At 36.4% G+C, this 11,397-nt stretch overlaps 1 protein-coding gene across 2 annotated transcripts; it reads right to left on the reverse strand.

Moving 5' to 3' along the window:
- Positions 1 to 2,956: 2,956 nt before the first annotated feature.
- On the reverse strand, positions 2,957 to 9,082 carry LOC132033536 (putative disease resistance protein RGA3). 2 transcript variants are annotated; one of them, XR_009408760.1, is made up of 3 exons: positions 5,140 to 9,082; positions 3,863 to 4,028; positions 2,957 to 3,493 (listed from the first exon to the last, which is right to left on the reverse strand). XR_009408760.1 is itself a non-coding variant. In XM_059423541.1 (2 exons), exon 1 carries the CDS (start codon positions 8,943 to 8,945, stop codon positions 5,154 to 5,156), a length of 3,792 nt encoding a protein of 1,263 aa, XP_059279524.1. In that variant the 5' UTR covers positions 8,946 to 9,081; the 3' UTR covers positions 2,957 to 3,493; positions 5,140 to 5,153. The 2 variants fall into 2 exon arrangements, 1 of the variants encoding a protein (XP_059279524.1); XM_059423541.1 differs by lacking the exon at positions 3,863 to 4,028 and having other exon boundaries at positions 5,140 to 9,081.
- Between the last annotated feature and the right edge of the window lie 2,315 nt (positions 9,083 to 11,397).

Here is an 11,397-nt window from a genome sequence, read left to right on the forward strand (position 1 = left end):
AACGTCTTCGTCATCAATATAATCCAATTTGACTGGCGCATCATTTATATTCAACCCCGCACATCTCTCTTCCATGGATTGTCAACTTTCAGTAGAGAGGAGGAAGCCATTTCCGTACTTGTAGACGGAAAAAAGATTGAAACTAGGGCAAAAATAAAGCAAAACTAGGGATTGCAGTCAACAAGAGTCCTGGCTCTCAGGCAGAAAGAGTAAGATTCAAATAATTTGTAACTCAAATAGTAATTAGTATAGTATTTATAAATTATAAAAGAAAAAACCGTTACTAATGTTAATGACCCGTATCATCTTACGAAGAAAACCAATAGTCTACAATTAAATTGTCATTCAATTATTCAATCCCTTGAAGAAAACTATTAGACACTCAATTTAATATTTGATCAAACATCCACTTATATAACTGTGGACTTTGAAATCAATTGAAATATCTACTTTCATAAAATAAAAATAATGTAAATTTTATTTGGCTTATATGTTCATCTCTCCCAATACTGTGTTGATTTAAGTAAGTTCATTTTGTTCCTTGTTATTTTTATGAGCATTCAAGAAACTTTATATTCTTGTTTATGCAAATTGGCTAGAAAAATACTATCCACTATTGTTTATACCACGAAATGGTGCCCTCTTTTTTTTTTTTTTTGGGTGGTAAATCATAATTCAGTATCAAATTATATATCAAGCATTTGGCAATTTATTGTCATATTTGGTGTGAAGGAAATTTTGTTTACATATCTAGAAAGGCAGAAGCCACCAAAGATCATCTTTATCAAACTGGCTTAGATATTCCTAGCATCTACTATTAGTTACATTACATAAAATAATTATTCAATAATATCAGATATGGGTATGATGTTGATATGTTTGAGAGTGATACTCTTCCCCCACTTTATTTTTAATTTTATTATTCACATGAAAAAAATATTTAATTCTAAATTTACAAGTTGTTATGTTATTTTAAAAATCTTACATTGATCAATATGGGATACATGTCCGATACACGTGTCCATAAACTAGTTTTATAAAATTTGTACCATATCAATTTTTTGGTTATTCTAATTGGTATAACCAAAAATGGACTTTTCAAAATCATCCCAATCATAATGATTTCTTTTCGGTATATTTTTTAAAAACATTACATAAAAGTCACTAGTTGAATTTAGACCGCGATAAGATGAACACTTGCATTGGACTTCGACAAAACTCTCCAGATATTCTTATTGTTTAAAACGTTATGAATCAAAGTAACATGCATGAAAGACGGCCATAAGAGACATTAGATTCGTTGCAATATTCTACAACAACTAAAGCAAATTAAGCCGAGACAAGAGCGATATAAAGATATCAATCAAGCTAGGATGACTCAAGATTAGACTCTAGTAAAAGATTAAGTATCCAACAAGAGAAATCTAAATCATACGAGAGAAAAGATATTCAATACCTAGTTGGCCACTCAACATGCTGGAAATAATTTGGTTTTATTAGGAGTAATAGAATAGGTTAGTGAGTTTGGACTTTGGGTGCTAATTACCTATTTGGCTTGTAGCCATTTCTAAACCAATGCCCAAGGGAAACAAATCGATGCTTTGTTATCTTTAAACTTAATATATAAAATATATCTCATATATAAATTTAGTCCGTACGGTTCGGTAATTTTTCGGTTATTTTTTTTTAAAAATTAAAAACTTACCTAAGTATTTGGTTCGGCAATCGATTTATTAAAAACTTACGGTTTTATTAAAAGAAACCAAATAATCGATACGATACGGTTCGATCGGTTTTTGAAGATCCTTTGACACCCCTATCGAATACTACTAAAATTGTGGAAGCAGTGCTAGTTAATAATAGTAAAAAGGTGTTCTCATAATTATAAGCCCGGAAAGCGAGTATAAATGTTAGATGTGAACGCAAATATTCAAAATACTAAGTTATGGGGCAATCTAAGAATCTGAGTACAACTGATACAAGACACAACTTGAAATAAAATAAAAGGTTTTAAGGTAAATATAGAAGTTGACGCCGCCTCTATGGACTGGTGGATGGCTCACCTCAACTAGAAAGAGCAACTCAGTAGTCTATTACTATGTCTCTCTCTACAATATCGGCATGTAGTAGTAAATGGTGAGTCTAAAAGACCCAATAAGATCATCGACCCACCTCTGTCTTACCGCTGGGACAAGTCTTTTTAAAATAAGTAAGCATAACAAGATAAGATAAGCTCACAAGAAGTTTAAAAATGATATACAAGTAAGCAATCGAATCACGATATCATAAACATAGATACACGGATGATCTCATATTTGCTGACTAGCTACTACTATAAAATTGCTACGATGCATTGGGTTCTTTAGCCCACGTCTTAGCTGCCTCGTGCAGTGCATCGACCACCCGTCTTACCTAGTACACTAGAAATTTTTGAAATAGGGCACATTCTTGAACCCAGGCCTTGGGGAACGAATTCACGTTTAGGATAGGAATATATCTAATCTTCTTGGTTGGTTGTTTTACAAGAATGTCATTCTTGTTAAATCTAATTCCATAGTAATAGAGGCATAAAAATAACTTGAAAAGGCGAGTAAGAACACAGAAGATTGTTATGAACAAACTTAACCCTGCAACCAATAAATCAGATAGATTAATTAGTCAATTCTCATGAATAACCCAACATGATTGTTAGCTACCATAACTCTAGGATCTCGCACCTCATTGAATTCTCCTTTTTCTTAAACTTGCGTACTTTGTAGTGTCATTGGAGATAAGTTAGTTATAATAACTTCTTATAGTAGCTTTATAGATAAGTCGTAATAGTTTGATATATTTAATAGTTAATGACAAGTCTTCGTGGGAACGATACTCTAGTTTACTTGTGGAACATGTATATTTGTGTGTGTATTAGGACCGACCACTTACAATTCAGTAAGGTACCTGGAAACAGAAGATATTTAAAAATAGCAATTATGTTTTTGCTCAAATCAAGCAGAAGACAACAATGCTTTTGCACTAGTAGTTCAGGCGCTAACAAATGTTATTCAAACCAGAAGGATGAGATGAATGCAAATGTAAAACGAAGTAATCCAATTGAAAGCTAGCAGTAGGGCCAGTGAGCACAATTTCATCCATGTTCTTTCTAGAAAGCCTTCATTCATCCAACTGAAAGCATGTGATGTTTGAAAGCCGTCTAAAAAGGGGATGGCATTCACAGATCACTGCTTATATCCAGTCTCTTGAAAGCTAACTTATATACAAATACACAAGGAGGAAGGCTACAATAATTTCCAGTATCATGCTGGAAGAACATGCTGTGCCTTCAAGTCAGATGCAATTCGGCGCTTCTTATTGCATCTATTGCCAGTTATTTGGATTCAAATCAGTTTCATTACCAATAAGTCATTAGAGAGACACATCTTTTGTTTCTTCAGCCTGATAATGGGAACCTACCATTTTCTTGTTGATGCCTGAAGTCCAAATAAGATGCCAACTGCACATATAAGAAACTGTTAAAGTTACTTGGCAAAAATGAAGTACGGAACATTACAGATAGGAAAGGAGAGGCATGAAAAGTGCCAAGAGTAACTCTGAGAACAATTTTTTGTGCATGATCACTTTGTGCCTGGATCTTACTATTTCAACTATTTTAAGCAGTGTTACAGCTTACTAGGACATTTATGCTGATTACATCATCTAGCGGGGAACTAGTACTTGGAAATTTACCATTAGTTGAGCATACGCTATGGCTGAGTCTTGACAATTTCAACATTCAAATTCCATTTTTCAACTTCAAAACTTTCGAAAAGAAATTTCAATCAAATCTATGTCCAAATGCAGACTAAGATTGCTGATTACTTACTGACAGCATCAAGTGAAGCCAAGAGTACTTCTCCAGGGACCACGGTCAAGTATTTTTTGCCAGCTTGGGACCTCACCATAGGCCCCATAATTGATCCAGTCACAACTTCCACCCCATTAGGCATAGATTTCCTCATTTTTCTCTCGGCTTTGATCGCTCCCCCACACTACATTATATTGAATGACAGCTTTTAGTTCAAGCTCTTTAGACTTTTTGAAACAAGATAAAAGCACCTTTTCGTTTTTTTTTTTTTTTTTGAGGAACCCGCAGCCGCTCTGCTTCGTGCCTTGTGAGGTAAATCCAACTCCTGTGCAATCCTTTTTCATTTAACTTTTGTGAGTGAAAACTTGAAAAACTTCTAAAACCTCTCTTTTACTATGGAACAGAATCAGGAGACTAAATTACAGAGAATCAGCTCCTTCTATAGCTGGTCCGACGTAGCAGGGTATCATCTAACGTGCTAAGAACTTGCAGGGACATGACCTGAGGACAAACTCCATTTCCTTAGTGATTGTTCCAAAGTCAAAGATGTGCATTTTAATCTGCTACATGAGCGTGCCATTTAGATGAATACTTGGTGAGTTCGCAATAAGGAAGCGTCGAGGGGGATTCAGTTCCTAAGGATATACGGGTGCAATTTTATGATAGTTAGGCTGGCTTCAGGCGGTGTCGATCTCATAAAGCAAGAAATGCAACACCTTTTAGGCTCTTTCTGGAGGATAGCAAAGCTCCACTGCCATGCTGTAGAGAAACTGTAAACTATGTGACATGAAAAACAAATATGAGGATCGATTGGCAACTTGAGGGCCACAAAAGTACCAGCTTGGAGTGTTAATTAAACATCCCTATAATTTGGATGTAGTAATGTGCCAATATGATGCTCCTGGCAGAGAAAATTAGTGTTTCTTATGTTAAAAATTACTTTAGCTATTTCATTTTCCTTTTGGAAGTGCATAATCTGCTTCAGTATTGAGTTTATGTCAAATATCATATTCAATGTTTGCCCGAAAATAATGCAGGTCTATGATAAAATTCTGTGGATCATTGAGAAGTAAATAAACAATAGACCTTTCCAAATGTAAAATCAATTACTCTCATAATAATTTGTATCGGAATCACACATTTAATATATAATAAAATAAAATAAAATAAAACAAGAGATGCAAAGATTACGAACTAGCATACACACAGTTGGGGATTAGCCAAAGATACGAGACTAAAGCAACAGTACCAGATATCATCCATCAAAAGGAGGAAAACTTAAGGGAAATCTGTACCTAGTCGTTGTTCTTCACCTCATTTCTTCCTCTTTAGATTTCGGTCTTTTCTTTTTTGTGAGAGTTGGAGATGGTAACACTTCATAAGAAGGCTCAGGCGTGATTTGTTTGCCGTCGACTTTGATTTGGTTTATATGAGAAATCTTGAACCATTCAGAATTAGAACCACTCAAAGAAGAGCATCTTTCACTCAATAAGGGGCAATTGTAAATCTCCACTTCCCTTAGTTTCACAAGGCATTTTGTGGCTTCAACGGAGGGAAGAAAACTTAGCTTTTCACACAAGTATAGGCCCAATCGCTCTAGGGAAGACATGCTTTTTATCCATTCAGGCACAGCTTCAAATCCAAAATCATAAAGATGCAGTTCAGCTAAAGAAGTAAGATTTTGAAGCCATGCAGGCAACGAGTCCCAATGAGGTTGCCCAAATAGTGTTAAACATCTAAGAGAGAAAAGTTGAAAGTTTTCCTCATGTATCTCACTGCTAGGAGTGTCATCATAATCAAGAATCGGGAATGAAGTGAGATCCTCTGAAAATGGACCAATCCTTAAGTAGTTTAAGCAAGAAAGAGAATGAAGCCCTTTGGGGAGACGAGTCAGCTGGGGGCAATCAACAATTCTCAATGATAAAAGGGAATTCAACTGTTGCAAGTCCGGAAAAGAGGTCAAATTAGCACAGTTTTCTACGCTCAAAGACTTGAGAGACATGCAGGACAGTAGCATTTCATTTGGCAGAGAAGCCAACTCGTTACAGTAACTGATCTTCAGCTCTTCAAGGGTCTTCAGGCCTTCCAAGCTTGGAATTGATGTAATTTTTGGACATCTAGATATCCAAAGCATTGCAAGAGATTGAAGAGTTTGTAGATCATCAGGCAATATGCTGAGGTTTGTGCACTCTTTGATATCTAACACGCGAAGAAAGGAGCCAAAACCCCTCACACGTGGAACAACATGCACTAGATTGGGACATTTATGTATAGCCAGATATACTAGATTCTTTATATTGTTAAGAAGATTGTCTGGAAGGCAAGCAAGCTCCAGCAATCCATCGATTTGTAGGAATGTAAGACTTGATGAGTTACTGCTACTGCTGCATATATTTTCCAAGGGCTGGTAACTGCTAACATTTGAAATCCTGAATTCCTCCAGTCCGGGGAAAGAACAAGGCGTGGTAGTTAATTGTGAACAGTTCTGTATCTCTATTTCCTCCAAGTGAGGGAACACCTTCACATGTTCCTTCTGTGTTGTCACCTCTTCTGGTCCAATCCACTCAACTAAGTTGGGCATGTCACAGAAAATGAGTCTTTTTAGTGCTCTGAATAATGCTATATTTGCATTATCACCTTCATAGGTTCTTGATCTGAGAAAATCATCACCATAAAAAGAACGATTAATGCTTTTCAAATTATCCAGTCCAGTGAGGTCTAGATATTTGAGATGCGGTAGGTGCCCAAGCATCGGTAGTTCTTCACACTTTCTACAGCCTTTTAATTTGATCTCCACCAGATTATCTAATCCCAATAAGTTTCCCTCAACAGTACTGACCATCATTGTCATAATCCATGTTGGTAACTTGGCACCCATGAAGTTCTTGACCATCAAGCTCTTCAAATTTGGATGAGGTTCAAGGCCTGCCAAGACAAAATCATCATTGATTGGGCCTCGCCTCCCGCTGCTCCATTCAAATATTAACTTATGAACATTTTCCTTCCTAGACAGATCTGCACTTCGAGCTTCTTGCTGATTATTTACTTTCTCAAGATTTCTTATTTCCAGCTCCCCTCCAAGTTCCTTCAAAAATCCAATCTCTGAAATTTGATGACCACCAGCATAATCAACATTGAAGAACTGCAATGTTTGCAAACAAGTTAACTGTCCCATCTTGAATGGCATTGCACAAGTTTCATCGAACGAATAATAGTAAAGGTGTCTCAAGTTATTCAACTTGCTCAACTGAGTCGGAATCCCTTCAAGAAAATCACATCCATTTAGTCTCAAAGTCTGTAGATTAAAAAGCATGCAAATTGAATCTGGCAAAGTTCGAATTTTGGTGCCTGATAGATCAAGATATCTTAAATGTATTAGCTTGCTGATTGATGAGGGTACCTCAACAATGTCAACACCATGGAAACTTAATACACGTAAATACTTAAAGTTTGATAATATGCTCCCGGAAACATTATCTGCTAAAAACAAGGTGCGTAAAGATCTTGCTTTTTCCTTAACAACTGAAGGCATTGATTCCTTTAAAGACTCCATTGAAAGATACCGAACATGTGGATGGCCATCTCCTGCACTGGACCCTACATTAAATCCTTCATATCTCGAAATTGATTGTGCAAGAGCATGAACAAGGTTGTGCATCTTACAATGGGTAATGTTACCATAGTCATCTCTTTTCACATCCTGCAATAGAGAATTTTGCAACAAGATGTTGAAAAACTCATTTCCCAAGCTTTCCATTTTCAAATGATCTCCTTGGCTCGGTTGGAGAAATCCTTCGGCCATCCATAATTGAACCATTTGATCCTTTTCAATGTCATGATCCCGACTGAAAATTGAACAATATGCGAAACACTTCTTAACAGATGTTGATGGCAAATGAACAAAACTCAGCTTCAGTACTTGCAAGACCGCATTTTCATCTCCGTTTAAGTTCCAGAGACCATTTCTCAAAACTGATGACCACTCACTGGCTTCTTTCGTGAGACGCAACATTCCTCCAAGCAAGTTAGCTGCTAAAGGCAAACCACTACACTTGTGCACAATTTTTCTACCGATTGGTAGCAATTCCACTGGCACATCTCCTTCTGGAAATGCTCTTTCTTTGAACACAGACCAGCAGTCATCTTCCGATAATTTCTCCAAGAAATGAAGATGATGTGTTGCTACTATGGACGCCACTCGTTCACTTCGAGTAGTCACAATAATGCTATTTCCCTTCGTCGCATTGATGCCAACCAAGGACCTTTTGAAATCATCCCACTCCTCAAGCTTTTCGTTCCAAACATCATCGAGAACGAGTAAGTATTTTCTCCCACCTAGTTCCTTGTGAAGGATTTGAAGTAAGGCATTCCTACTTTGCACATCAATACTTCTCTGTGTTAATGATTCTAAAACCCGTCTAAAAATTCTGTTCACATCAAAAGTATCAGATACACATACCCATATTCTCTCATCAAAATATTTAACTATCTGTTCATCGTTGTATATCAACCGAGCCAACGTAGTTTTACCTAGCCCACCCATGCCCACTATAGGGAAAACTGCAACTACTTGGTTGGTCCGGCAAATGAGGGATTCAACCATTCTTGAAACATCATCCTCCCTCCCAACAATGCTGGAATCACCATGGAAACAATCAGTCTCCTGATGATTGGGATGATCAACTCCATCCTCAACTCCCCTTGGAATAGCAAAGTCATTGGCTTCCTCATTAATCATTTTCAGGTTCACAATGATCTCCCTAATCTTGGCCCTCATCTTACAAGAGATTGGATTTGGAAGTGACAAAACAAAACATACCTTCTTCTCACTTTTCTTGAGAGTTGTGTAGTTGAGCTCATCCAACAAATTATCAGCATCATAAGCCAAGTCTTCAAGCTTCTTCAGCCAAAGCTTCAGTGCTTGGTCCTTTCTGTGTTGCCTATCAGCATCATGTAACACTGCTCTAGCCATGGCTAAACATCTCCTTAGCTTTTCTAATTCTTTCTTGGAACCCCACAAATGGCTATTACCACTTGTTGCAAGAAAAAGTAACTTCTGAAGTAAAACCTCAACTGAAGCACTTAGCAGCACTTCTGCCATTTTTCAGAAGAGGGTGCTCCTAAAAAGAACAGTGTCATTTGCAGAAGAGCAACCAATAATTGTGCTGTGGATGGATATGGCACTACACACCACTATCAGCGATGACTCAACAGTCCTTAGTCAACGCATGTGCAGTGCCATACGTCAAATGAACTGGGCTTGGTTTTCCCAAATAGCCCATAGCCACAATTTATATTTTGTTACCACTTAAAAAAAAAATATTACAAATATAATAGAGATAATTTTAATAATATACAATCCAGCATAAAATATTACATCCACGTAGCCATATCTTTAATTTACATTCGCGCATAGCCAACGTTTTTTTTCGCAACAGTGTTTACACACATGATATACAACATTATATACTTACTGTAGACAATACATCAACCTCGTATAAAAGTGTATAATAATGTATAAAAAGGCTATTTCGGGAAATATTAGAAATATGAGCCATTTTGGACAAGTATTTTCTCCAAATAGACATAGTCTGTTATTTTCCCAATATAATATATGTGGTACACAATGGGAAGAATAAAAAATTTAGCTATTTCTTCTGGCTAACGTTAGACCAAGTGGTTTAAAGTTTGCTTATATATAGTTTTGTAGACTAGTTTTTCAACAAGTGTGTTGCACGTGTATTTTGATTATTTGGTAAAAAATTAACTAGTCATATAAGATCATTAAAATGTTTTTGAGAAATTCCATTAAAATACAAAAATGGCATATCCAGACGGTAGTTTCTTAACTAAAACTGCAAAGAACTAAAATATAAGCAAACGCTATGAGGCGCCAGGCACTAATTATTCCAACTAACTATTTTTTAGTTGTCGTTAGAGTTAACCATAGACATACACCAAAAGTACATACTATGACATTAATATTAATACAAATATTTTTCTATATTTTAAAATTATGTAAAGTATAAATTTGGGGAACACGGGATATTTTGTGCATCAAATTGCCCACGTGAGAAAATTTCTATACTTGATAAATGTTCTATCATTTACCATCTTTTTGCACTCATAATTTGAACATGAATTCCACTGATCATCTTGATTTTCTAAATAAATTATGCAACACTATATTAATTATACTCATGTAGCAGGAATGCACTATTATTTTTCATTTCTAAGATTAAAGTATCTAAATATGCATATGTCATGAATCCAACATACAACAACAACAACAAGCCCAGTATAGTCCCACCATGTGGGTGCAGGGAGGAACAGACAAGATGACCTAACCCCACCTCGAAGGTAGAGGGCACTGCTTCATATAGACTCGCTCAAGAGAGGAGAAGAGAGGAAGACAAGGATAAAACAAGATAAAAGGTCGGATAGCAAGATATCGAAAGCAATATGATAACACGAATACCAAAAGCGAGAAAGTCACAGAACCATCCCGAAAGTAAGAAGCATTGAATACTAAAGATAAATAAAATAATCAAAGAAAAGTTACCAGTTTCAAAAAATAAAATAAAATAAATAAATAAATAAATAAATAAATAAATAAATAAATAAAATAATCAAAGTTCAACGTCCCAACAAATATAAGCAGCAATCAAATGCATAAACCAAAAGGCAATAGACAAGTGAGCAAAACTGCAACTACTATGGTGAAAGGGTACGCCACCTAGCCTCTATCCTAATCGGAGTCCTCCACAACCTCCTATCTAAGGTCATGTCCTCGGTGGTGAGCCTAAATTGTGCCATATCCTGCCTAATCACCTCTCCCCAATTCTTCTTCGGCCTCCCTTTACCTCTCCTGAAACCATTCATAGCCAACCTCTCACACCTCCGCACTGGAGCATCTGTGTCTCTCCTCTTCACATGCCCAAACCATCTCAGCCTCGCTTCTCGCATCTTGTCCTCCACCGATGCCACTCCCACCTTGTCTCGGATATCTTCATTCCTAATTCTATCCCTCCTAGTGTGTCCACACATCCACCGCAAAGATTCGCATTTCCGCGACTTTCATCTTCTCGAATGTGACATTTCGACCGGCCAACACTCGCTCCGTACAATAAAGTCGGTCTAACCACCACTTTGTAGAACTTGCCTTTAAGTTTATGAATCCAACATAAACCACAAAAAGAAATTTCCTCAAAGTTAATAAAATAAATTATCAAATTTTTTGAGTGAATAAATAGATATCCATGTAGTCATTTAAATCTTATTGGATTTAAATCCCCAAATTAATTGGACTATATTAAATTCAAGACAATAGTCCAAATAAATATTGTGGCTAGTATAATTGGATTAATTATTTTAAATTCAAATGCATTGGGCTAGTCCATTTAATTGAGCTACGAATTGATAAGCCCACTTTATTAGCCCAAGGTCCAAATTGTTATTAGCCCAGACTCGTGCCATGTATCAAATGATCATGTCAAATAAATGAGCCGATGAAATCATGCCACGTGTCAAATGATGTGGCAATCCAGGTCAAG

The sequence above is a fragment of the Lycium ferocissimum genome, chromosome 2 (genome assembly GCF_029784015.1).
Source record: "Lycium ferocissimum isolate CSIRO_LF1 chromosome 2, AGI_CSIRO_Lferr_CH_V1, whole genome shotgun sequence".
NCBI classification, from domain to species: domain Eukaryota; kingdom Viridiplantae; phylum Streptophyta; class Magnoliopsida; order Solanales; family Solanaceae; genus Lycium; species Lycium ferocissimum.

Coding starts and splice junctions, on each gene's coding strand:
- LOC132033536 (XM_059423541.1), bottom strand. CDS start 8,945: ATGGCAGAAGTGCTGCTAAGTGCTTCAGTTGAGGTTTTACTTCAGAAG.